This window comes from Oryzias latipes, chromosome 3, assembly GCF_002234675.1.
Source record: "Oryzias latipes chromosome 3, ASM223467v1".
Classification (NCBI taxonomy): domain Eukaryota; kingdom Metazoa; phylum Chordata; class Actinopteri; order Beloniformes; family Adrianichthyidae; genus Oryzias; species Oryzias latipes.
In genome coordinates, this window is record NC_019861.2 from 12,624,747 (window position 1) to 12,652,685 (window position 27,939).

At 39.1% G+C, this 27,939-nt stretch overlaps 1 protein-coding gene across 1 annotated transcript; it reads right to left on the minus strand.

The window, feature by feature from the left end:
- LOC101169523 (mothers against decapentaplegic homolog 3) lies at positions 1-27,923 on the minus strand. The gene is made up of 8 exons (XM_023953094.1): positions 27,207-27,923; positions 9,315-9,508; positions 8,918-9,052; positions 7,920-8,045; positions 6,916-7,128; positions 6,640-6,777; positions 4,488-4,632; positions 1-2,199 (listed from the first exon to the last, which is right to left on the minus strand). The coding sequence occupies exons 1-8, from the start codon at positions 27,407-27,409 to the stop codon at positions 2,076-2,078; spliced, it is 1,278 nt and encodes a 425-aa protein (XP_023808862.1). The 5' UTR covers positions 27,410-27,923; the 3' UTR covers positions 1-2,075.
- Between the last annotated feature and the right edge of the window lie 16 nt (positions 27,924-27,939).

Here is a 27,939-nt window from a genome sequence, read left to right on the forward strand (position 1 = left end):
TATTTTAACCACAGGTTATATATTTTATTAAGAGACCAACATTAATACACAACATAAGCATTAACTTTTTTAGGCAAAAACTATCTCACAATCAAAATCTAAAAAAAGACAAATTCAGATCGGAGAATTCCTGACTACCGGTGATCAAATGAAACAAGGAGAAAGAAAATGAACACTATAGACTTAAAAAAACGATGAAGTTGTCTTTCCCTACAGCCATGCATGGGCGTTAAACATCCCATCATCAGAGCTGCTAAGTTTAAGGACACTAAAGCTGTCTGACTGATAGATATCTGCAACCATTGGACATCCTTTAAAACAGACGGACATGTGGCAGGATGCCAGGCTTTTGCGGTTACTCCAAACATCTTATCGCTCAGCAATGGTGGGCTGGCAAAAGCATCAAGAGAAGAGCTGAGACCAAAATACACAAAAACAAAGGAATCAAAATGTTGTTGGTGTTCACCCGCTGAGTGTTCGACTGAAGCTCAGACCAGAGGGAAGTCGGTCCACTTCCACCGCAGCAGGGGGTCAAAAGGAACAAAGCCGCCACTACGGCTTTCTATTTCAGTGACGGCTTTTATCGCTGCTTTGCTTTATTTTTGACGTCCTGCTTGGAAAAAAAACCTAAACAACAAAAGGTTTTTCTTGTCATTTTAAAACAGCTGCTTATGTACAAACACTTGTTTCGTTTTTCTTATAAAATGGAGACGTTAAATGTGATTTAGCAGATTTTTACATGCATGTATGAATCTATAAACAGTTCCCTTTGTAAAACACTGTGCTTTGTAGTCATCAGCCTAACAGTAGAAAAGCAGCCAGCGCTGATTCACCACATCATGCATAAAGTGGACTTGGTGAGGACAAAGTTCTCATCTTACTTTATCAGAAAAATACTTTGCAGCAAAGCACCTCCGTTAATTCATTGATCCTTGTTACTACTGGTTTCCATCTATCTATTTTTCCAATTTGTTTTCTTTATCCTGTGTGTAAAAAGTCAGTATGGCTTACAAAAAGGATCAACGTTGTGATGACATCATGTCCACACGTGTGTGCTCATTATCACATGTGAAAACAATCAGAATAGTACAATATGTGGTGTGCTTTTAAGTCCTTTTTCAAAACGTTCAATATATTATATAACAAAACCATAAAGGACAGAAAAGGTATTTTGTAAATCTACAAAGCTTCTCTTGAAATGAATGCAGGCTCTTTTAACGAACGCCTGATGAGCCGAGCGCTTCCATCCACTGGGCTCTGACCAAAATCCGTTTAAAATTTTCCCCATCAGGAGGACATTCTCCTCCTGGTGACTTTTGATGAATTCCATCAACTTTAAATACTCAATAAAGTACTACAATCAACTACACTTCCAGCGTAACATTTTTGTTAGTTCAAATTTAAACATTGTTTCCTTGATTTTTTTTTTTTTCCTGTTTAATTTTATTTCTTTAAAACACTAACCTGTAGTGAAACATCTGGCTATTTTCCTTATCAAAGTGACCCTCAGTCCTGTTTAGATCACAAATGTAATCAAAGTTTGCAGTGAACGCTTTTATACAATATTTAAAAGTGAAATTAAAGTCTTCCTAACCAGTCAAATCCCAAAAAGACAAACAAAGTCAAGTAAACGTTCATAATTACATGGGTTTTAAAGGGAACAACAACGCATAAAAATGTCAACAATTTATTTTTTCTATGTTTTTTAAAGATAATTGAGTGTAAAATGTATCCAACAGCTATAAACAATAAACAAGACATTAAAAAAAAACAGGAAATAAAAAAATAATTCTGCCTTTCTGGCTATCAGATGCCAAAAATGACAATGACCTTCAAAAAAAAAAAGAAAAAAGAAAAAAGACCAATATGCTGAGATCCTCCTAAACTGATACTGCATTAATGCACGTGTCCCCTTTTTGCAACTAGAAAATAAAAAAAGTGCTACTGGCAGCGAGGAGGGACAAACAGTGGCTGGATGAGAGGCGTGTCATCATGTAGTTCTCGGGCTGCTCTTCCTATCTGTGTTTTCAGTTTCGTGAAAGGGGGGGGGGGGGGGGGGGGCAGGGAAGCTCCCCCTAGGAGACACTGGAGCAGTGGATGCTTGGGGAGCCCATCTGTGTCAGCACCTTGTCGAGCCACTGCAGAGGGCCGTTCAGGTGGAGCTCGATCCAGCAGGGGGTGCTGGTCACTGTCTGCCGCCTGGGACGCACACACAGACAACAGATGGTGAGGATGCAGAACCAGCCGCTCTGCCTGTAAGTAAACACATCAAGTCCTGGAAAAACAAACACCTGATCGATTTTAGCCCTGATATTTGGCATATGCAATCAAACTGGATCTATTCTGAGCTGCAGCTGAACTTCCTGCTGTTTAGTAAGACGAGGCTTCGACTTTTCTGTGAATTATGGCAATTATTATTGCACAGCGTCATAAAACTGCTTTAACAAGACGGCAAGGTTTTGTTCTGTCTGGCACTGAATCTGATCATGGAAACAAGATAAGATGTTTTTCACATTCATAGAACACTTAAAACTAGAGTCACTGTCTGAAGCTGTTTTTTATCCCTTTATTTATATAAGAGACACCCATTGAGACGGAACTCTTTTCACCTGGGAGATACCCGGGTCAACCTCTGTTCACGGAACAGCTCCTCTTAAGAGCCTTGCTCAAGGGCATTACAGCAGTGGAGCAAAGGCTTTTTTACTTTACTATGACTTTTTCAAGTCAGAATTGGGACTTGAACCAATGACCAACCAGCCAAGGGTTCATGTCAGTGACCAGTAGGCCAGCCCTCCACACACATCAGCTGGATTTGTAACCCGTGACTGTTGATTTTCTTTCTCCACGTCAAAGCGCGTCTGCAGCCTCTGTCAGGGTTACTTAAACAAGAGTTCAAGAACAGAACGTTTAGCAATTTCTGAGAACTTTCGTTCCAAAATGACCTATTGGCAGACCCACTCTGATGTAAATTGTGTTGTGTTTGTAATCATGGCGAATTAGGAGCAGAAATACAGTTGGCGAAAGCCTGTAGAGGTGACATACAAGCTATAATTAGTGGGCAACAAGCTCCCTGCTCTGCTCCATTCTGATGTATCCACTTGCAGACAAATAGATCCATGAACGTCTTTGTTTTCCTCGTCTGAACTGTTATCTGCTCCAACATTGCTCCCCGTTTTTGTTGCATCTGCAATGTTCGGTTGGGGCTGTAAGCTAGTGGGAGAAAGTGTAATCAGATGGATGACGGGAAATAGGGGCGGGCTTACTTTGCACCAATGGGGTTGCCCTCAATTCAGAGGTAAATTTCTAATGAACTAATGTTTTATTTGTTTTTTTTGACTGAAAATCCTCATTAAAAGAGCAGTGGGGATACTTTTACAATAGATCAAAGAGGATTGGAGTGGGACTTTAAATGAGGCCGTACTTTGACCAATAAGGCAGAAAGACAAAAAATACGATTTGAAGCTTGATCTTGAAGCGTCTTTTGTCAAATGTGCTACATTCAAAGTGGACTGATCTTCATGTCTTTTACATTTTTTGCTGTATAGCTGTTTATATTTGATATGCTTCTTTTTCTAAACTTTCTCCTTCTTGAATCTTTACGATTCTTTTGTTCTCTCTGACCTCAGAATGGACAGGACAGACTGGAGCTGATAACGAGAACAGTGGGATTGAACTTTGATGATTCAGGGTTTGGATCCAGATGTTTCACATTTTTAAGGCAGAAATAAAAAAAATTTGAACAAAGGGATTAAACTGCTGGCTCTGTGTTAAAAGTCTCATCAAGCTAAAGGATGCAGAAGTTTTGGAATCAACTGGACAGCAGCTCACCGGATACAACACAAATGCTTCCCAATGTCGGCTCCTTTAAAGTATTCATTCATGTGAAGCAGTTTTTAAACTGAATGACAAAAACGTGGAGGGACAAAGGAGTTAAAGCAGATCTGTAGTGAAAACAGAGAAAGGTAGGTGGAGGTGGAGTGGAAAGAGGCCTGTCTGATCACGTAACCTGAATCCTGTTTTTTAAGTGTCTCCACATGTCAGCGTCTGGTCTGGACAGGAATGAAGAGCAGCCGCTTGCAGCACAAAACTCTCCCTTGTGGAAATCTCTCACAGGCCCAACTTTCGGGCCGATCCTTCGCTTCTCTTTAATTACATTTCCTCCTCTCGTACTATCAGTGAGTCAGACGGTGCGAAGAGTCAGACTGTGTGGAAAACAGAGCGCCAGAAGAGGGAAAGTCTGACATCTTTTTGACACAAAGCATGTGTGTTTAAAAATAGTCTGTTTCGACAAGCGCGGCTTGTCTACTGAGGAGACTTCCCTGACGTCAGCCGCTGGATTCACCAGAGTGTGAGAAGGTGCCCGTGAGCGAGGGCGGCAGTATCTTGTCTGTGTTTACTCAACTGTTCTCTCAAGGGCCTCGTCTTTGCTCATCAGCACCGTTTAATGCTGAAATTGCAAAAAGGTGAACGGCTGTCCTGCATCCCACCTGTATTCGGCTCCCCAGCCCTTGACGAAGCTCATGCGGATCGTGCACATCCTGGTAAGCTGATACACAGCCTCAAAGCCCTGGTTGACGGACTGAGCCAGGAGGGCGGCAAACTCCTGGTTGTTGAAGATCTTCAGGTTACATCCTGGAGGAAACACAAGGAGCATTTCTATCATAAACAAAACTCCCTCTCACTTCTGAAGCTTTTGATCATATGACAGTAGATAGAATTGTGGTTTCTAAACTTAAAAAACCCAAAAACAAATCAACCAATAAAACAAACAGACCACTGTGCAAAGGGAAAAAGATGTGTATTTTCCCCCCACAGTGGATGTTAACAAGAGAAACCGGCCTCAGTGTAGTGGTGCGGTAAGTGATGTGGGCTCCTCCAGGCACAGTTGTGATGACACAACTAGAGCACATATGTTCCAAATCATCCAGATTACACAATCAACTTTACCGTAATTATTCAAAATTTAGAAAAACTCCCAGCATTCCAAGTTTCATCGTAAATGTATAAAAAAAAAAACTTTCAGGATGACTGTTTTAGGAGGCAGGTATGTGAGTTTTTTCATAACTTTCACTCCTCTTATTATTGTGTTGAATATTTATCTCAATTCAGGCACAAACAGAACCGACAAACTGTATTTTTCGGAGTAAAAGTTGTTTTGTTTTTTCCCCAAACTTTTGACAGGAGTGCGACTTGTATGTGATTTTGTTTAAACGTAAATGAGGCTAAACACTGGATGGTGGCTCCTCCCACACATGACCAGAGCATCTAGTTTATGAACACATTTTTGGACAAGCATTGAGGTAATGAATTTGAGGCAGCAGACGCAAATTTGAGGCGTGAATCGCGTTTGGTGTGAACGCAGCATTACACTGGGCTTAGCGGATTTGTTCAGAAGTGTCGCATCTTTCTTCTAAAAGTCCGACTTATACTCCAGTGCGACCTGTATATAATTTTTTTCTTTATAATGCATTTGTTCGCTGCTGCAACTTATACTCTGGAGCGCCTTATTGTCCAAAAAAATATAGTAATCATTCAGGCACAGACCTAACCACCATAAATGCTACAACAAGGACCAATCTTTGCTGCTACTGTTCTGAATGAGACAACATTCCTTCTTTGGTGTTGACCGAGTTATACAGTCTATTCTAATCATAAACAGTCTTATGTATTAAAGAACACGGTCTGGTCAGTGATTCGTGCTCACATTACGTCACCCTAAGCCACAGAGATGTATCGAACAAGCCAAAGCATTAATCATCACTCTTAGTCATAGTTCTCCTTCCATCTAAAAGTGTTTTCTTTTTTGCCTCCAGTCACCAACACGTTTTCAAACATATTATTACTACTCCAGCAAGATGTAAGCGCGAGGGAGGCGCCCACATTTCTGTACTGTTATTTTATACTGAATTATGCATATTTTGCTGAACTTTTTGGGGGGTTACAGTGACCATTTATTACGTCCATCTGTTTATCATTATTTGCTTAACGAGTCACTCCAATGAAAATCGTGTCCTTGGTGTTTTTAACAAAACCTTGTCACATTTTTCTCTTAATGGATGACCTGTATAAAAGAATTTAAGATTGAAACTGAGTTGCTGAATATATTCTTATTTAAAATCGAGTTGGATCAGGAGCAGATGAAAACCGGATCGGAATCTTATTTTCTCCACTCCAATTCTAAATCATCCACTTGTAGACAAATAGATGCAAGTACATTTTCATTTCCTCGTCTGAGCTGCCATCTGCCTCAAAACTGTATGGCTCCATAGCTCCAATATTACTCACCTTTTTTTATTTGCTACACTAATGTTAGCTTGTCACTAACGGAAGAGAGTGTAAACAACGGCATGCTGGGAAATTAGTCCTGCCCACAACCCAAAAGCAAATTTCAAATGAGCTACTCCTGCTCTGCAAGAAATGTCTTAAAAGAGACACAGGCTTTTTGATTTGAGATAAAAAACTTCCTAATCATAATTAAAAGACCACTGAGAAGGATGTTACAATTGAAAACAATATAGTTGGAGTGGAACTTTAAAGGAAGTGTATGACTGCGGATGAGAGAGGTACAAACTTCTTTAAACTTTCCTAACGCTTCCTTATGCTCCCTTTCCCCTTAGTTTCTGCCTTCAAGTCACAAACCTGGAGGGATCTTGCAGACTGTGGCGGGGTGCCAACCATAACGCTGATTACAGTTGGGGCTCTGAACAAATATAGCGCTATCACTGAGACACTCCGCAAACACTTCTCCTCCGATGTAGTACAGCCGCACGCCCCGGCCTTGGAGACAAACAGGGAAACAACAGAAGTGTGAGAGGAAAGCCACGCCACGATGACATCAGCAGCAGCACAGACGTGAGAGTTTGATCAAATTTGAGAAAATAAATAAAAACCTCTGGTCTGGGTATGGGGCCTTACCAATGTGTCTGCGCGTTAACTCCACCGCCGCGTTGCGGTTGACGTTGGACAGTAAACCAAGGCAAAAGCGCTCAGAGTTGGAGGGGTCTGTGAATCCGTCCACTGTCAGGGAGGGCTGTGAGGCGTGGAAGGTTTCTCCAACTCGTTGGTTTAGTTCGTAGTAAGAAATAGAGCACCAAAAAGCCGGCTCACAGTATGTCACTGGCTGAAGGTCTTAGTGGGAGAGACATACGTACAGTTGGTTTACATCAAAGCAGAACAGAAGAAAGGCTAAAGAAAACTGACTACTGTAGGGATTAACATTCAAAATGTAAAAGACATCTGAATGACAGGCAAATTATATGTTAATAATAAACCACGTGTGCATCACACACACATGTGAATGAAGGAAGGAAAACTGAAAAGAAATTACTACAAAGAAGAGGTAAAACTAGCAAAATACGGAGAAAAAAGAACCGAAAATAGAGGATGTGTCACAAAATGTTACACCCATGTTTACCCGAAACCTTCAGCAGACAAAAGGAGGGAAGTCAGTCACTGATGGGATGCCAGAAAACCAAATAGCTGAATGAAACGCTAATCTGTGGCTGTTTTCACTAAGTTCAACTGGTTCTGGTCATTTTCTCCGCAGCATGGAACAATCTTTAATGACTTCTCCATCTTGCCTTTGAAGTCCAGAGGAGAACTCGTGTTTTTGAAACCGGAGACTTTTTGTTACTTCGTCAGAAAAGTCTCTTTGGAATTTTCCCATTTTAACAGAATAAGCGCAGGATCTTGTTATTAGTGTTAGTGTGGGTTAAGTGGTGTCTTGGCCTGTTTAACAGCTCAGATGGTGAGCGGGAAGACAAAGGTTTCATTCATTACCTAGTTTCCTCTAACAAAAACGATGCTAAACCAAACAAGAGAATTCCCACTGGGGAGGAACACTCCTGAAAGATTTTCCACGTAAGTAAAGACAGACAGGTGGAAAAGGAAAACACACGTCAACACATTCACACAGTTACCTAAATTACTGTGTGTGGGTGAAACAGGGTTAGGGGACAGATTTGGGGAGCTTGTGTCCATGCTGTGGGTCATCTGGTGATCACTGGTCTCCCCATCCTCGCTGAGGTAACCTGGTGGTGGCGTTTCTGAAACAGACCAAAAACCGCTAGAACACAAACAAGGATAAAGTGCCCACATCTTTTTAGACACATCTTCATCTCAGAGACCTGATTGAGGTTTATTTTGTACCTGGATGACAACTGAAAAAGTAACACAAATTTTAATATTGGGCTCCTGCATTAACCAGGTTAGCAAGTGTCAGAAAACGAGAACGAGGGCTTCTAAGTGGTACATGCAAGTCATGTTGGATAAAAACAGGTGACACACTGAAAGCCTGAAACCAAAATCATTTCCTGTCTGTGTCAGCAAAAACTCACTTCCCTGATTTGATTTTTTTAAACACAAAAACATTGTTTAATTTGTAAAAGAAAAATCATAGAAATCAGTCCTAAAAATCAATCCAGGCCAGTAATCAATTACTGAATTACAGAGTTCATTTTGATGAAAATTACTTAGAAGTTTGAACAACTAAACAAGAAGAGAGGAACCAAAATACACATCATGCACTTCTCTCTTTTTTAAATTGTTGCACAAAATTTTCTGGGTTCATGCAGTTCAGCTGCAGCTGGTCAGCAGTTGTTGGAGTTGTTTTTTTTTCCAACACCAACAGTCACTGCTCTCAACAGCCAATTGTCCTCATTGCAACTTTTAACTAAATCTAGCTGAGAGTCAGATAAATAACAAAGGAAACAAATTGAGAGACATTTAAGTGATAATCATTGAAAACCAATGTAAAATATATTAATATATCTGAGGATATCACTCATTCACTCTGCCTTTTGAAGACCTTCTGTTCATTAAACCCCACTCGTGCAGCTTTTCGGATCAGATCTTTAGCCTAAATTGGACAAACGTGATCTGACAGACTTTAGACGGGACATGACCAGAGATCAGGTACCTGGTATGTAATTGCTTTGGGGCTCGATGCCAGCAGGGAAGTTGGTGTTTTCAGGGATTGAATGGCTGTAGTCATCCAGAGGAGGAAACTCACTGGGGATTTCAGTGTGTCTGGGCACGAGCACCGGGGGCAGAACTGTGGCAAGGACAAAAACACGGACATACGCTGAATTCTATCCACTCTAAAATGTAGTCATGAACTTCAGTGCAAATAATAAAATAAAAAACAACCTGTTTAGAAATAATACAAACAAAACTCTTTACATGAAAAATGGGCACTAGAAGGGGATCAATTGTTATTTCTTTTGAAAGGTGATGAAAATGGCTCTTGGCGTTTTCAGATTTCCTTCTGAAAATAGCATCAGAAGAAGAAATATTTGCTCCTGAAGTTGTCATACCTGGTGTTTCTACCCTTAGGTAGTGGTATGGGTTAACACACACTTCATCTTTCTTTGTGTGGAAGGCGTATTCGCACAGCTCCACCGCTCGCAGCTCGTGGTGAGACTGCAGATCGGGCCAACGCCACAGTCGGCAGTAGATGACATGAGGTAGACCTTTTCTGTGGGAGACCTGCAGACGACCATCCAAAGACCTTCAGAGAGAAGAAAAAGGGGGAAAAAACACAGCTGGTCAGAATCACCCTCTGTTACCCTTTCACTAAAAAAGTCTTGATAGTTCTACTTTTCATAGTTTTCCTTACATTATCTTAAGTATTTCAACTTAAACACACAGCCCATAGGAATTTTAAAATAATATGAAGGTCACCTCCTTCAGAAAAAGCAAGATGACTTCCAACAGTATTTTGTGCAACACTGACAACTTTTAAGTGGCAACCTTCTTACTTATTTTTCACAAGTTAAGGCACAATGATTATGCTTAACCGCCTACAGCATTATTTCTTTTAAGACTATTAAACCCCATCTTTTTCTGATCTGTTTAAAATCTTCCCAAGGACAAGCAAAACATAAGAAAACACTTTTCTCCGGAAATCTTAAAGTTGAATCTGACATTTACAGTGTTAATAAATTCTTTCCCTATTCTCTTGAGTTGCTTGTTCTGTAAACACCCTGAAAAGAAAGCTGGAAGGCTTACCTAATTTTGCCTCAGCCAATAAAAAAAGAAGTGCTGTAGTGATATTGCCTTGTATGTTAAGTGGAGTGCTGTGACAAAGTACTTGTATGAGTTCCCTTAATTTAAGCCTTGATTTTAAAGAAGAACCTAAACATTTCAATCAAGATTATGCAAAATGCCCACACTGTCCTCCCAAATGTCTCAAAAGGTGTGCCTATGTTGTTGGATATGGGTTCAGGGGCTGTGAGTGCCCTGGCTATCATATCCCTTCAAAATAAATCAGAAATTTATCGATATGGCGATATCAGCTTGTGCGATATGTGTATTGCAAAAGACGCCGTAAACCACAATTTACGGTTACGGTACTTTAAATGTTTACACGCGTGCCTTGACATGGAAACCTTTTATTTTTCTTTAAAGCAAAGCCCAACTGCACACTGCCCACATTCTTCTCAATTGTTGTTTATACTAGTTTTGGCCAGTAAAACCAGAAAGGCAGATAATGGCTTTTTGGTGTGTTTCCCCAACATACAAGTTCTTATCCATCTCTTATTGAGGTAACTTGTAGTATAATTTATGTTGACTTTTCTTTAGATAAAATTGTTGCAGTGAAATGGAAATGATGTATTAGTTGTCGTCGCAATACTGATCACTAATGTTGCACATCGCACGTTTTCCTCATACCGTGCAGCCCTAACCTACAGGAAACGGGAAGCAGAACCAAGAGAATCTATTCTACACAGTTGACAGTCCTGGAAGATTCCTTTTTGGTTTTTCTCATCATACTTTCAGAAGTGTACTGGAAACTGGAGAAGACCAGCAACTGTCAACATGTGTTGATTTTGTTGTATTAGAGGTCTTGAAGGAGAAAAAGTAAACATTTAACAGTTCCCTGCGTGCATAATTTGCAGGATAGAAGTTCTGGGCGACATCAATGATCCTTTTGTTTGTGCTTCATACCACGGTACTGTGAATCTAAAAGCCTAAACAATGTTGTTGTCAAACAAAAGTATAAAATTACCCATTTACCCTTAAAACACACTTATTTGCTCACAGTTGCTATAGTTACTAATATACTCTTACTAATTACTTATTACTAATAAGTAATAGATGTTTTATACCAGTCCAGCATGCAGAGAGGAATTTAGACCTCCATTAAAGATAAAAAAATAATAAAATACATTGGATCAAGATATGCTCTTTAATAGCAACATTTTTATGAGTCCTTTAAAGCAGTTTGTTTTTTAAATGTATAAAAGGATTGCCGGGCCAAATAGTCTAATAATAAACAACTGGAGATTAGACTGCACAGTCCATAACAGGGATGTCATTGTGTTGTATAACATCAGTCCTCATCTGGCATTAAATGTTCCTGCTGTGATGATTTAGGTCAATGGACAGCAGTGAGTTCCCGTTTACATCACAGATTGACAAAATGGGGTACAGCTTCTAATCTGGAACTACAATGACCCAACATGTATTAAAAAAAACTCAACTCATTATCTTATGCAAGAGTCAACAGACACATATGTCCCTCCTATCTGTCTGCCTCACCCACCCACTCACACATGAACATAAATACTAGCAAAGGGTCAAAGGCTTAAAGCAAAGCCCTTTAGAAGGACAAGTGTCTTTATGAATAAAACCCTGGCCGTGTGCTGTTTTACTGCTGAAGTTGTCTTTATCTGGGTCAGCCATGGTACATCCAGCAAAGTGCTACTTTCATTTAGAATGGCAGTTGCTCTCTGTGGCTTTTCTTTCACACCTCTGGGCTGCATAAATTGCACCATCGTTTTATGGCAGACCAGTTTTCTTCTGAATTTGTTGAGCCTATGGATATTCCTCGAGACTTTGTATAGTCTTGCATGGAGGCGAAATAAACAAAGTGTGAACTCAATGACCAAACACAATCACCATGATGGAAGAGCTGTCTATCAGCTGATTCTTTCGTCCCGACAGACACTTTACAAGTTTATGGCACTTATGCGTTGTTACACCCTACAGCTCTATAAACTGATAACAGGAAGAGCTGTCGTTTCACAAGCACCTTTTTTTTTTTAGTAATATACTGACATTTATGCTGACTACGTATAACATTTGTCACGTGTTATAACTAAGTAGCTTTATGAGAGTTAGCGTTTGTATTAAAAATACGATACATATTTTATGCGCATGACAGTGTAAAGAAATGAAAAACTAATATAAAGATTAAGTTGAGATCATGAGCCATTTATTTACGTTGTGTTGAACATCTCTTCTTAGAAAATCACACAACATATGACAAAAGAAACCTCGCTTTTACAAGAGTTTGCTAAACTCATCTGCATCTTTGGTAGGACCTTGTTTATTTTAAAACGGCTACATTTACAGAGGGAAAAAGCAAGGAAATTTAAACAAAATGAATTATGGTAACTGTTTGTGCAGGTGCACTTGTGACCAGAGTTCCTCTTTTTTTCTCTTGCAGCTTTCCTGTGTAGGTCACAATTTTTCATGACCAATTGCAGCTATTTCCTTTCACGAGATTTCTTAATACCAGAACATTTCTGACTGACTACTGCAGTCATTTAAACATTCCTTTTCAGGAAATGACCTCGGAAAATGCTTTTAAATGAAGCCACGTTTTTACTGTGATGAAAGTAATAAATAAAATTTAAAAACTCTGTTCTATCAAACTGAAACAGAAGTTGTGTACTTTGAAAGAGTTATTGTACGTAATCCAAGCATGATGATGATTACAGGAGGGAAACATGTACTGTGGTAACAGTAATTGCATGCAGATTTATTGGAAAGAACTCACATTCATTTTATCTCAGCAGTAGAATTGTATTGATTCCGTTAAGCAATAAAATTTGTCAAAAGAGAAAATCTAGTCTAAATCTTGCAAGTCGTTTTACTTAGTATGACCAGAAAAAGATGGTAAAAATCTACAAAAAAGGGTTTGTCTGCAGTTTCCATGGTTGCCCCACCTGTTTGCCCACACTGGCTTAAGTGGGCACTCAGTGGGCTCGCTACGGTAGCCAGCCGCCCGGTGGGCAGAGTAGCTAGTACTGCTGGTCCCTAGGTGGTGCCGCTCGTTTGCTCTGCCAGACCCTGGGCGGCGGGGCTCGCTCGGCTGTCCACCGGGCGGCTGGCTAGCATAGCGAGCCAGCCCACTGAGAGCCCACTTAAGCCAATGTGGGAAAACACAGGAAAAAACTGCGGACAAACCCCTTTGGGGGCCACATTTTCTGCCCATGTTTAAACCATATGGGGCCCATTTGGCCTTGCTGGCTGGGTTAGAAAAACAAAACAAAAAATAATTGTATGTAGATTTTTGTTTTACTATGGGGAAGTTGTGTCATTGCCTTTGTGTTCTGTGACCCAAAACAGATGCTTAATTGACCTTACGGCCAACCAATATATGTATTGGAAATGGGGCTGGGGAGAGTGAACAGTGAGTGTACAAAGATATGTCTAAAAACCCATGCTACAGAGGATAACATAACTTTACCTGACATGCAGTAACAGATTAGGTATTCATTTCAGTAAATGGGTTTTCTGATAAAGGACCAGGCATGAATACAGTTTGTGATGATTAGTGGGTATATCAATTGTAAATAAGTGTGCTTTTGCCTGACACACTAAACAGACTCAGACAGAGCAGATTGTGCTTCACTAAGCTAAGAAGGGGGGGCAAATCAAACACTAGGAGGTATGCTTAATTTACACAGAGACACAAATGCAATGGATAGAAAAAGGTGGTGAACACAAACTTTTTGCCTCTTAGAAAATAATCTTACTGACAGATGAGATGGAACTATCAGACAAATGTAAAGTGCAAATCTTTCTAAAGTTTCCCCAAACTATCTCAATATGTTTTTATGACATCACAATTAGTTTTGAATGTTTTTGATACTTTAAGGTAAACACTGGACATTTGTGACAACCCGTGCTTTAAACGTAAAACGAAAAGACTGTGTAATGGACAAAGAAAGGGGTTGCTGCCCAACAATAGGTCTGGAGAGCTCAAGGCACCTTAGATTGAACCCCTCAACCCCCCTTCCCCGTCCTCTGTCTGCTCCACCGTCCTTCTGTTCCCACTGCCAAGCCTCCAGAACTGAATGACGGCTGGGTTGTGGGAGGGTGGGGCAAGGAGGCTGACATAGCCTTTGTGCTTTTCTAAAAGTCTGTGGTCAGTTGGTCAAGGGATTGCTGAAGGCTGTAATCACATAAGATGGAGTGGTGAACTGCGGCCCTCCAATAACATCACTTTAAAATAAAATAATGTCAGATTTCTGTCATTCTTTTGCTCTTATCTTCAACAAATCTGACTAATTTGGGGTTTTTATTGGTTGAAACTGGTCAGATCTTCAAATATTTAATGAAAACTATTCTGGAATGCCATTTTAAGGTCTTGACTCTCAGGTTATGAATGAACTCATTTATATAAATCAACTGTTGGCACAAGACTTACTAACTACGTATATTCTATATTATAAACTATATTTGTAGCTGTGTAATTGGCAATTGTGAAAAAATAAAGTGTCAACGTCAGAAGACTCTACTCAGCAAAAAGCTGAGGAAAATTTTAAAAGAAATTATACACTTATTATTATTATTATACACATGCCCCGACATGATTTTGCAGAAAAAAATAACTATCTAAAATATCTTTTAGGTAAAAACCAATAGAATACAGACAATGGGGGAGGACGGATAGATCTGAACTTCCTGAGTTTTTCCTATTTCTACTTCAAAATATAAAATAAACTTTCTGCAAAAACCTTTCTATATTTATCTTCTGGTTTAAGTATCACATTTTCTCCTATAATAAGGATCTGCAGTTCTAAATTGAGCACATATTTTAGTCAGTGAATGCACTTCGGAAGCAGTGAGGCTCAGACAAAGAAAGATCTTCCATACACATCACCCACTCTCTCTGGAAAAGTCATTAGACTTCTCCCTTTCAACAAAGGTGGAGATGGGAGGGGGGCAACCATTGCATGTGAGAGAAAATAAGGTTTCACTATATGGCATGTTGGTGATATCACACAGGGCTGAGGTGTACTGGGACCAGTGAAGGAAGGACTAATGTGAAATACAAAACCAGACCATCAGTTAGGCTAGACGACGAATAAGACGGATTGGACTCAAACTAGGGGAAAATGTAGGACTGGGAACCATTAGTTTTACTGCTAATAGTTAATGAGCTAAGCAGCATGGCTCTCTGAAAAAAAAGAAATGATCAAGAAAAATCAAGATTTAGGCCACTGAAACTTTCTGGTTTTTTTGTATCAATCTTTGTACCAAGCAGCCATTCGGCTGCTGTTCCCACATCATAATGCTGTACATTAATGGGCATTTGCAGGCAAAAAAGTAATTTTGCTGAGTAAAATGAGATGGCTGGTCCACAGTAACAAATCAAAGCAAACAATTTACTTTCATAACCCAACTGCTCACATGCAGAGTGTGCTCAGCTTTTGTATAACTTAAAAAAAAACTATACAATACAATAGGTTAAACAGATGCCCTAGCAAAAAAAAAATATATTTTTTTATATTTAAATGGCACAATACAAACGGAAAAAAAACCTTAATTTGAAACAATGTTTCAATATGTGACTATATCGTCAAAACGTATAAACTGACCAATGTGACCTGTCAAACACAGTTATGTGCCACGAACTCAAACACACACAACACTTAAAAATAACATAAGATGTGATATAAACTAGATATCTGCAAACAGTGAGTGAAGAAAAGATGGACAGGTGCTTCAGTCAAATCACCATTGGTTATTTTGAGTTGATTTGAAGCTAGCTTGAAGATTCCTGGTCATTGTCAACACTGTATCAAAGAGCTGTGACCTTCCCAGAAATGGGAAACTAGGTGCAACACACCTGGCATTTCTACCAATACAAGTGTCCACAATATGTTTGGGAATCAGAGTATCTTGGAATGAATTATGGTATGCGATACACAGCTCACTATGCAGAAATATTATAACACAAAAATTCAATTAAACCTGATAAACTGCAAAACAAAACGTAAATAGAGATAAAAGGAAATCGTGGCCAAAATGTTTAAACAGTGTTAACTTCATCCATTTAGATATCTATTTGAACATTGCAATTGCCACAATACAACTGTCTTCCTGTTTTTTTAGTGCAGCAACATGCAGTGAAAAAAAAAGCAAAATAAAAATACACTATTTCATTGGGCAAGCGCTTTGGATTACTTGGCCAGATCCCTAAAGCAGTTCAACTTATTTATTTTGAATATTAAATTAAAAAAAATACTTGTAAAATATGGAAATACAATTATAATAAAAAAGAAAACCCAATTAGCATTAGCTTCTATTCTCATATTTTACATAAAGGTTGCATGCACGACTGCACTGTGGTGTAGCGGTTACCACCCTCACAGTGAAAAGGCCCTGATTCAAATCTCAGCTTAGTACTGTGTGGGTGTTTGTGTGATCTGTTTGTTCATATGTGCACAGTTTAAAATCATGCTTAATAGATTCATTGATGAATCAATATTGTCCAATAGGTGTGAATGTGATTCTGTGTAGTTGTCTGTCTCTATGTTGCTTTGTGATGGACAGGAAAATTGTTCAGGGTGTGCTCCAACTTTGCTCACCAGTATTGGGTAGGCTTTAGCAACCCCAAGACTCCGTATGACAATTGAGAAAAATGGATGAATAATACATAACAAACTCTATACATGAAATAATATATGAAAACTCTATGTATGATGCTTTTATGTATATCCAGTCCATGTGTGATTTGTGGACTTGGTGAAGGCATGTCCCTCTGGATATCTTGTGGGGGGCATATGATACATGAGCTGCTGTCGAGGGACATTCCTATACTAACAGAGCAGTGGCTTAGTTTGCATAGCTGGAAGAAATTCAGACTGGTATTGGGGTGTAGGTTGGACTCTGCCAGCCATCCTGTTCATAGCTTTTATAGACAGCATTTCTCTGGGGAGCAATATGTCAGAAAAGTTTGGCTTTGGGAAATGTACAATTCCTTCTCTGCTGTTTGTGGATGATGTTGTCCTATTAGCTACATCAAGCAATGACACACAGTAGTGGTATGTAGATAAATGTGAACCCCCAGGTTGGGGGGACAATCTTTTCAGCCAGCAAAAGCAGGAATGTCCCCTCTGGTTAGGAATTATTAACGTCCAAGGTAGAGAACTATAGTGACTGGGTGTTCTGTTGGGGGTGGGGGTGGGGGGTGGATGAGGCAGCATCCACATTACTGCAAGTTTTGTACCAACAAAAGACAGAGCTGTGTCAAAGGAAAAAAAAACGTTTTCTACATTCTCTACATTCTTGCCCTCACCTACGGTTGGCTGAAAATACAGTAGAATCCCTAATGCAAGCTCCAAAAAAGATGTAGCATCCATTCAAAAGGAACTCTGAGTACAGGTGATACTTCTCCATGTCAAGAGGAGACAGTTGAAGTAACAATAATAATAATAATAACCCATTTTATTTAAAGCGCCTTTCATGAAACCCAGGACACTTTAAAAAACAAAAGTTAAAAATAGACATTAAAATCACAAAAAATATAAATGACAAAATCAAAAGTGAATCAGGATGGGAAGGAAGAAGTAAACAAACATCTGGTGAGAATGCCCCATAGACCTCTTTCTTGGGAGGCCTTGCAGGCATGTCCAACCAGGAAATGGTACCCTGCCGGATTTAGGATATGCAAGAGAGATTATGTCTCTGCTGTCCTGGGAAAGCTGTGATATCTTCCCAGAAAAACTGGAAGAGGTACCAGAGACAAGAAAGTTTGAATTTCCTTCCTGAAACTGCTGCCTAGATACCCCCAGAAAATCAGTAGATCAGGGTTGCCCAATCCTGGTCCTCCAGCTCTCCCTGCACTAATGGATCAGGTGTGTTTTGTCAATCAGAATAAGGAGACACCTGAGTCAGCTAATCAGCAGAAAGCAGTGCAGAGAGAACTGAAAAACAGGCAGGGTAGTAGATCTCGAGGAGCTGGATTGGGCAGCCCTGTAGAAGATAACAGATGGATCAGTGGTTCCTTCTTAGTAAAGATCTTTCATGATACATATTTCTGCTTCCAGTACATAGTGGGACACATTGTGCTGTTGCATAGCCATGATGATAAGAATAAGTGAAGTCCAAGCACATGTGATAGCTCACTACCAGAATATATACCCTGTTGAGTAAGTGTTAGTAAGCACAAGAAGCAATGTGATGTCTTACAAAAACCTTAATATAAAAAAGGTAAATGATTGTTTATTTACCGGTCTTACTTGCAGCTAAAAAAATATAAGGAAATCAAATCATCAAATCAGCCCCTGCCACATGATCACCCAATGAGGTCAGGAAATATTGAACCTAATATGCCTTTTACCGAGTTTCAGTACATCACATTCACAAAAACGATTTAACTTCTAAGTGTCACAAAACTTGTATAAATTAAACAAACCATTACTTATTCTGTGTATTTAGATATTCACTTAGAGTTGAAAAAAAAGTTTCCTTAAAGTCTCTGCTTCTTCAGATAAAGTTGTTTTCCAATCCACATTCAGCAGCAGTCCCGCACATGCCGCAGTAGTGTTGGCCGTAGCAGCCACTTCAACACAATGGAGTATTTGTTGTCTGGTGACTGTGTGTGTGTATGTGTGTGTGTGTCACTGCGTTTAAGTATTTTTGCCTAGTGCGTGTGCACTCCCCCACAGATAGTGAGACGTCCAGGGCCAAATAGAGGCAGAGGTTTCTCTAACCCCTCCACCCGTGGTGCAAGCCGCAAACCAAACAGCAGCCCACGCCCTCCTCAAAGCCCCAGCAGTCTGAAGGAACATTCCTCCGAGCTGACTAACCACATGCATCTGCACACACTTGCACTTACACAGGAACAGAACCATGTACAATGACAGAAGATGAACGTTTTTTTAACTTGCAGACTGTTCAAATATACCAAAAATTGCGCTCCACTGTTTTACGTAAAAATTGCTGGTTGCTTAACTGTTCAGTTTAAATAATAAAAATCTGCAATAAGAAAAGAGTTTTATTGTTGCAATGAAAACTGTTCAGTTAAAAGATACTACCTTCTTGTAGTACAAACAAACAAAAGCAAGAACCTCCCCAGCTTTAAAGCCGAGTAAACACCCAATACGGGAAGTATTGTCTTTAAAAAGACAAGAACACGTACAGACTGTTTACATATCTGTACTGCTTCACTGTTGTTTGCTCTGTTCTAAACAAATTAAACAATGGCTCGAAATCTAAATCGGGCAGTAAAGGGCAAACTAATTACTGTCACTAGAACACCAAGTCTTCCAGAGACAGACAACCCATATGAACATTCTGTGACCTGTCTTTGAGGACTGTCCTAGCTGAACAATGCTGTCTTAGATGACTAAGATATGACACATTTAATGCAGTCTGTCCATGTTAATGAGTGCTAAAGCATCAATAAAAGCAGCACCCCTGCTTTGAAATGAAACAGTTGCAGTTTCAAAATGTAATAAGTGGCCCTTTTTAAGTCCACAAACTTTATATCTTCTTTGGATTTAGAAATGATGATTATTACTTCAGTATTTTCACTCATTTTAAAAGTTTTATTAGAAAATTGAGAAAGTTATTAGTAGATGACATGACAATAACTATTATTTTTCTTTAAAAATATTTTACAGTGACTAGCACACATACCTTTGAAAAAACTGTTTAAAAAAATCCTAATAACTGGGCGTTTTGGAATTCTGTAAAGTTAATATGTTGTTTGCCGCTGGAGCATCTGACGTATGTTGCGGTGCAGATAAACGCAGTGTCTCTTTGGCACAGTAGTTGTAGTGTCTATGTGTATTTAGTGAAGTTTGTCATCCAGACACAACCTGACATTCTTCTTTTGAGTGCTGAATTAGTGTCTAGTGAAAAAAAACAACACACCAGTTCTATCACAGTAATTTATTTCTTCTGTGGTTTGTTTAGATTTTTTGCCAACAAACCACACAAACTACATTCCTAAATGGCATTCCAAGATGCTGCTCCTAGCCTAACTGTCTGCTTCATTCCTCTCTTTTATCGTGACCCTTGCCTTTCCGGTTTGACTTTCCCAAATTTCAACACTTTTCTCACATGTGTTCATCTTCCTGTATTTAGTCTGTCAGTCTTTATTAAAACAACGATAAACCCAATATAAACTAACGTTCTCCACCCTATTATACTTTGATTAGAACATCATGTAGTCACCCCTAGATCCAGACATAACAATGGGAATCCCCAACTCTTCATCTACCTTCTGTCCTGCTAGTATGATTTTCTGGAATTTTTTTGCTCATTTTAATTTCATTTCTTTGTTAATGGTGGAAAAAAATGTGGTCTATTTTTGCTAGTTGGATTTAAAAAAGACTATTATATGTAATATGTAAGATTATAAGGAAAATAGTAGTTTCTTCAAAATCACAAAAAAAAGAACATGGATTGTAGATTTGGCACAGATTATATATATGCTGATGTAAAAATGTTTCAAAATCGGCCGGTGTTAAGCCAAAGTGTCAATAATGTCTCCCACAAATTAATAAACAACCTAATGTACTAAAACTACAAAGTAAGAAACAAAGTATTAAAGAATGTCTTGTAAAAGTTAGGATCAGGTACTCTTTCATCCTATCATTCTGTCATTAATCTGTGTTCTCTCATTTTTGGTCAACTCGTCATTAATGTCAGCTAATTTTCGTTCTTCTTCACTATGTCCTGCCTCAGCATGCATCACTCTAAATCATGCAGTCATTTAATGCCAGGGGAATGTGTGTACACACAACAAATGCAGACAGGGGTATTGGCTTAAACCCAAAGTATGTTCAAGAAGGTAGCCATGAGGAATCCACTCCCACTGGCTTTGTAAAAAGACATTCACATTCTGAAAATTTAATCCCTTGACACAGAGAGCATTAGGCAGTATAAAGTAGGGTGGAGTATCACCAAAATTTTATAATCGATTTGATTGGATTCACAAGAGCCTGGATCGATCCGATTCATGATTTTATTTATTTATTTCCATCAACTCGATTCAATTCTCAATTTTAAATGTACACAGTTTACACATATTAATATTATTATATAATATTATATTATTATATATTTGTACAGAAATCCATTAATAATCTTTTTTTTTTTTACATATTCTGTGAGTAAATAAAGCTGTTAATTTAGTCAGCAATGTATGTTCAGGTCGACCGAGCATTAGCTTTAGCTGTCCTATGAGAAATTCCAATACATGTTAGCATCAAGCTAGCAGACAGGTTTTACTGCTGCGTTTGATCACTGGAAAAGAAAAGGCATAAAAGATCAATCTCTACTTTTAGGGATCGATTATTGATCTATTAAGCTTGTATCGATTCAGATCGATTAATCGATTTTATCAACCCAGCCCTATATAAAGCATTGGTTATTATGACATTAGAAAAAGATTTACTCAATAAATATTTTACAACTTACTGTATATAAAACCTTAGGAAATTGACACACATTGTTTTGAGATTAAGATTATTTGGGACCAACATGACTGTCTTCATTAAGTGTCTTTAGTATTACTTTCTGCTTTGGTCACAGATGGGCACATTAAATATGTGTTACTGTTGTTTAAAAGCAAAAGAAAAAAGATGTTACTTTGTTACCTTATAGAGTAACATTAAAGCTTTCACAATCTACCGGTACATTTGTTTAATTATAAACCATTATTTACTCCCAAATTTACACACCAATGTTTACAGCTAAAGTTACAGCATAGGAAGCCTTAACCAAGACTTCAACTTGATTTAAATTTCTAGCTTTCATTTTTCTAAAATTAGTATAAATAATCAAAAAGGCATTTATAACATGAACACCAACTCACTATTACGTCTGGCTGTCACACATTTAAATCAATTCAGTCAAAGAAGTGTTCATTGGTGATGTGTGTGCTAATGATCGGCCTTCATCGTTTTTGTTACATAACATTTTCAGTGTTTTTTGTTTTTTTCCCTGCGCGACAAAAGAGCTGCACGATCAGGGGTGCAGGAGCCCCCACAGCGCCACCAACACCCTGGCAGCAGACGCGGGCCCATTTCACTCAGCGTGGGGGGCAGGGGACAGGGAACAGAACATTTTCAGTTTCTTTAAATTGAGTGATATTTTATAAAAGTGTAAACACTCTAAGTAAATAGTTACAGGTTTTAAAGAAAATCGGAAAAAAACTTGATCTATCTTGACTGTATACAGTATCATCTATTAGAGTAGCGTCTGCAACCTTCAACCCTTATAGAGCCAGATTTTACATGGACCGAAACTGGTATGAGTCACAAATTCTTATTTCACCTTTTAAAAAAGGAAGACAAAAATTTGTATTTTTGACATTGTTATTATTATGATAAATAATAATAAAATATTGGTGTCTTTGGCAAAGATAAAACATAAATAGAAAACAGCCTTTTAAGGGTTACTGGCCGACGAAGTGTGCGTTATTACTTTTAACGCACGCCGTGGAAGCCTGAACCGTCTGACGCGAACCCGTTTATACCATGGTCACTTACAAAAGCAATACATATTAACCAGTTTTTAGTCCTTAACTCTTGTTTTTTTCCGATTTGGATCGCTTTTCTCACAAAGAGATGCGCCGCATCACGTAACAAATAGTCCGCGTCGCGCCGCACCACTGCTGCAGTCAAGATTCTCCGATATATATATATATATATATGCTGATCTTTCTGATGGGTTGAATAAAGCATCAATTCAGAGAGAAAGTTCACCTCTTACCGCTTGTTTTTGTCCAAATGATGAAGCAAAAGGTTGTTATAAAGAAGCCGGCGCAGTGATACAAAACATTTAAGATAGGTGACCGGAACTTCTTTTTTCACGTGCGGTTATCAGGTTTTAACGCACACCCAGCAGCCAATCAGAATCGAGTATTCACCCGGACCATGGTATAAAAAACAGTTAAAAACTATTGGCAGAGGTTCACACATGACTCATCTCAATGTAGAAAATCTAGTAGTAGGTAGTGTGATGTCAGCAGTAATAATAAAAATAACACTACTTCATTTTAACATTTGTGGGACATCTCAGCCAGAATTTCATAAATCTAGTGACCTCAAATTAATTTAGAGCTAATTCAGTGACCCTTGCCATATTTTGGAACCATAACGCATACTTCCAGTAAAATCCTTGAATTTTTTCAGAAATAGAAAATCCACTTCATAATCTGGTGTGCCTTAGGCATGAATTCTGATTGTGTTTAATGACCTCAAACTGATTTTCTGTGGTACACAGAGCTCAAAAATCTGTCATTGTTATGGCACAACTTTGTTAAACTATGAAGGATTGATGGATTGTTGGAGAATTCTGGCTACCGTAGTCAGGAACCTCGTGGAGTGACACATACTGTCCTTTAGCTTTTTGTGAATGAGTTGAATTACCGGTACGTTAGTTATCTTACATTACTTTTTTCAACTGTCTTTTTATGTTACAGTTGATCAGTTCCATTAAAAAGCAACAAAAAAATTGTAATGTTTTCAAGTTTTACAGAACAAACATAAAATTGACAAACATTTTTATCAACATCTTTAGAACAAGGTAGGAACTAAAAGCAAATTCTGAGAACTTCTTCTAGTAGTTTAGACCGTTGCTGCTTTGCAGGTCTTACCTTTGTTGTTTTTGCTGGATAATCCTTGTTTATTCCAGTCTGAGATTGAACATGCTTGGTGGTACTGCTTTAGGTGATTTAAAAAAAAGGTTGGTGGTATTTTCTGTTTTAGAAGGAAAATGCTTTCTTCACAATTTGCAGTGCATGTTACTCTGATTTTTGTCAGATTTGAAATAACTGATATACCTCCACACAGGGGCCAAAATTTTAACCCTTGTGCTATCCTATGGGGTCCAGATGACCATTGACGTGTTATCCCTAGCATGACACAGGTGGATAAAGGTGAAGAGGATTTCAAGTAATCCATGGACACCAGTGAAGATCACAAATCATTGGAAAAAAAGGGTTTAGCGCACTGTCTTGTGGGTCTAGATGACCCCACTCCCAATGTTAATGTGCTTAAGATAGCACAAGGGTTAATCTAAAAGGATACACAACATATCAGTCCTGCTTTTCCGCCTCATCAATGCACCTATTGACCCGGTCTATACACAACACTGCCTTCTTTCCACTCTTACCATTGTGGCTAAGTATCATCAAGCTTGGTAGCTGTGAACCTCAAATGAAGGTTTATGTGTCACAGAGATTGGAGCTGACCCCTCTAGAAACAAGCCGGAACATGCTGGCAGCTGTTGTCAGCGAGCCAGAGAAAAGGAGAATTAATAGAAACAGCAGATCTCCAGGGACAGTGTTAGCTCAAACTGACAGTCCGATCTGATCTGGGGTTGTCTTAATGCACTGCACCTCTTCCCCTCAGCATTAGTGATGGGGAAATATGAAACCTAGATCACGGCAAACATTATTTAACCTTCCGGGTAGGATTTGCTCTGAATGCTGGCCCGGACTTGCAAAAGCTTGTGGCAATCAAGAATGAGGGAGTGCTCTGTTAGGGGTTCCAGTCTTTTTTCTGACACGGTGTACTATTAAAATCCAAACAGCCCACCCAGTTAAGTAAGTTTCAAAGCAAAAACAAAATATTCATCTGACTCATACAAAAATGCATTTTCTATGTTTTTTTCTAAATACTATTAATAAATAGCCTTAGTTGAACAAAAAGTTTCTTATCAAACTCAAAGATTGTGTTGCATGTTTGCAAAATTATACTTATAACCTAAAAACAAAAGATCAAGCACAAAAGAAAGATTTTAGTTGATATGAACTTGAACATACAGGCCATAAATACTCTGTAAATCATAGCAACATAGTCCTGTTCTCCAAGTTACAGCATTGCTTTAAACTAGGTCCCACTAAGATAATTTGATTTCAAGTTTATGTGTTTTTGCTAAAAAAAAACCATCTAGAATTTGATGTAGCTATATGCTAAACCTGTGTGGTCAAAGTCCATGGTGGCACCAGCTAGAATTGTCATGAAAAGACAAGGACTTAATCTCGGTTAATTCTATAGAACAGGGGTCGGCAACCTAGGGCACGCGGAGGGAAAGACAGTGGCACGATGGGGTGTGACAATGAAAAAGAACTTGATCTGTCATCCATTTGTATTTTTCGGATTAAAAAAAAATCACTTTTTTCGGATTTGAGAGATCCTCTCCCCTCACAATGATCTTTTTTCCCCATAAGGAAGGGCTCCAATCACGCAGAGCTGTTATTGTGACCCCGCCCACCTATACCCTATAAATAATGCCACTTTTCTGCGTCATGAAAGGGCGATTTAAGTGCATGCCGTAGTGAAAAAAAGTTTGCTATGGCAAAATGAAAATGCAAAAATGAACCTGTGATTTTGAAACTCTTGCTGATGACAGGTGGGGAGAAATGAACGTCTGTGGATGGAACGTGATCGCCCCGTGTGCCCACCTGGTGTTTCTGGTCATGTTTTTGGCGTCACAGAGGCTGACATTTATTTCATTTATTTCATTTATTTCAAACAATTTTATTCAATTCTGTGCAACTTACAGTGTGTTTTCAATCAAGATTTGTGGCATCCCTACTACTTACTAACACTTGAAGTCTCTCTACAATCACTTTTTGATCTATAGTAAAAGCGTTCCCAGTGGTCTTTTAATTATGATTAGGACATTTTTAGCCAAAATATAAAAATCTGTGTCATTTTTAGGACATGCAGTACTTTCTGAAGAGCAGCAGTGGTTCATTAGAAATTCCCCTCCACCCCACTTCCCATCATCCATCTGTTTACACTCTCTCCCATTAGTTTACAGCCCGCCACACCTCCAACCTAACATTACCAGGCCAGCAAAAATGGCAAACAGTTTTGGAGCTATCCAGCCGAATACAGTTTTGAGCCAAATGCCTGCTTGGACGGGGAAAACAAAGACGTACATGGATCTAGTCGTCTACAAGTGGATGCATCAGAATGGAGCGGAGCAGGGAGCTCCTAGCTCGCCGTCTGTACTGTACTGCCTTCTTTTTCAAGGCTGATTCACAACAATTAGACCAAAGAAATTATCAGAAATGCCATTTTAAGCTTAATTTTCTTAATATATGTTGTCCATCATGAGAAATATCTCACAAGAACATGTTAAAAGTACTTTTTTTTTATTGGAGTGGGTATTTTATGAAACCTTTTATTTTTTTTATTTTTTAGAAAAGCCCACCAATAGAGATGGCTTCAGATGAATTTTTGAAAAATCAATTCAGCTTTTTTTTAGCCATTTAGCAAACACTAAGCAGATGAATGAGCCAGCACACAGAACATTTTATTTTTATATTTCGTTTTGCGCTCTTATATCTTCTACATTTATATAGCTAAACATCACACATTTGCTTTAGTGGAGTTCATATTTCCATGTTGTTGTTTGACAAACATATGTGTCTCAAATGTAGTTTGACAGCTTTGATGGTGTCACCCTAAATTGAATTGGTCAATATTCTAAATACAAAGTATAAATAAAGCTCTGTCCGTTCAACCTAATGACCCCACGTGCCAACATTTTGGGAAGGTCTTTCTGAGCATGTGCAGCTGTGTGGAGGGAATAACTCCTGGCAGTGGCAGCCTCTGACTGCGTGACAGAGCAGAGCTTCTGAAACATACCGCAGCGGTTGGATGTCAGCCGTCAGTGTTCCGAACGAGGTGCTGATAGACAAATAGCCGCGCAGGAGCACTGACAGAAAAGAGCCTCACTCGCCTACGCACTCGCAGCGCTAGAAAGCGCCCTAGATTAAGGCCAAGTTATATAACTTGGACTACATTGCTGCTGCTTTCACATCGCATGCGGTGTGTTGTTGTTGGCTATTCGCTGCACCGCCTCAGACGTGGGTTCACAGCAACAACTAAAAGCTAGAAAGTGCTATGATGATGATGATATAAGTCGACGTTTGGGGAAATGATTTGCTAGCTTTGCTCAGAAAACACCGTTAGCTCGGTTCATCAGCGGCCAAAATATGCAGAAATAAAACGCACAGGAAACCAAAGTTTGACATAATGATGCAGGGAAGCAACTAGAAACTTTCTGTCAAAAAGTGATGCCAGACAACAACACGACAGCTCAGACTGTGGAGGGCGGGTTGCAGTTTTCTGTAATAACTGAGTAACAGCAGAAGTTGGGATTTATCTAGCTAGAAATGCTGCATTCACGGTCAACGTTAACAGTCGCCATACCTTGGTATAGTGATGCATTTTGTGTTGATGCTCTGTGTGGTGATAGCTTTCTCGAGTTCATCCAACTGCCCCGTCTTCTTCAGCTTCTTCACCAGACTTTTTACCGCTTTTTCACACCACTTCTCCTCCTGGCCGTTCTGTTCTCCCTTCTTCCAGCCCAAAAGTCTTTTGACGATGGGGGGAGTGAAAGGCAAAATTGACATCTTGAGTTCAGTTAAGTAGTCCGTCCAGTGTCGAGGAATCCGCTGGTTTGGACAAATAAACAAAAACAACTTTGTCCACGACGCTCCAAATAACGGTGCTGCGCGCGTTATAACACTAAATATGAAATATTGCTCATTAAAATCCGCGCACGAGCATCTCTGGGTCAAACACTTGAAGCGCACTCGTCGCCCTGACTCGAGCTAAGCGCCGCACTGCGCACCGGTAGTTTATTGTTCCGTACTAATCCGCCACAAAACCTAGTTCCGTCTCAACTTTTTAAATTCAGAGCAACTAATTTTCTTTCAATATCAGTGTCTAACTGTTTTTCCTATTTGGATACACAATATACAGTAACCGCACTGTGTTACGTTTTCCTCGATAGTTCAACCGTTGAACCATAAAGTTTGGTAAAGTTTAAGTTCATCCGCGGTGCTGTGGCTCGCCGATTGAAGTCTGCTGAAAGTCTGCATCAAATGCAAATGCCGGAGCTGCTGCTGGCACTCTATTCAAGCTGCAGACTGCACAGCAG

Coding starts and splice junctions, on each gene's coding strand:
- LOC101169523 (XM_023953094.1), bottom strand. CDS start 27,409: ATGTCAATTTTGCCTTTCACTCCCCCCATCGTCAAAAGACTTTTGGGC. Junction 9,509..27,206: donor AAATGCATCACTATACCAAG/GTATGGCGACTG, acceptor TTCTCTCTGAAG/GTCTTTGGATGGTCGTCTGC. Junction 6,778..6,915: donor GTTAACGCGCAGACACATTG/GTAAGGCCCCAT, acceptor TTTGTCTCCAAG/GCCGGGGCGTGCGGCTGTAC.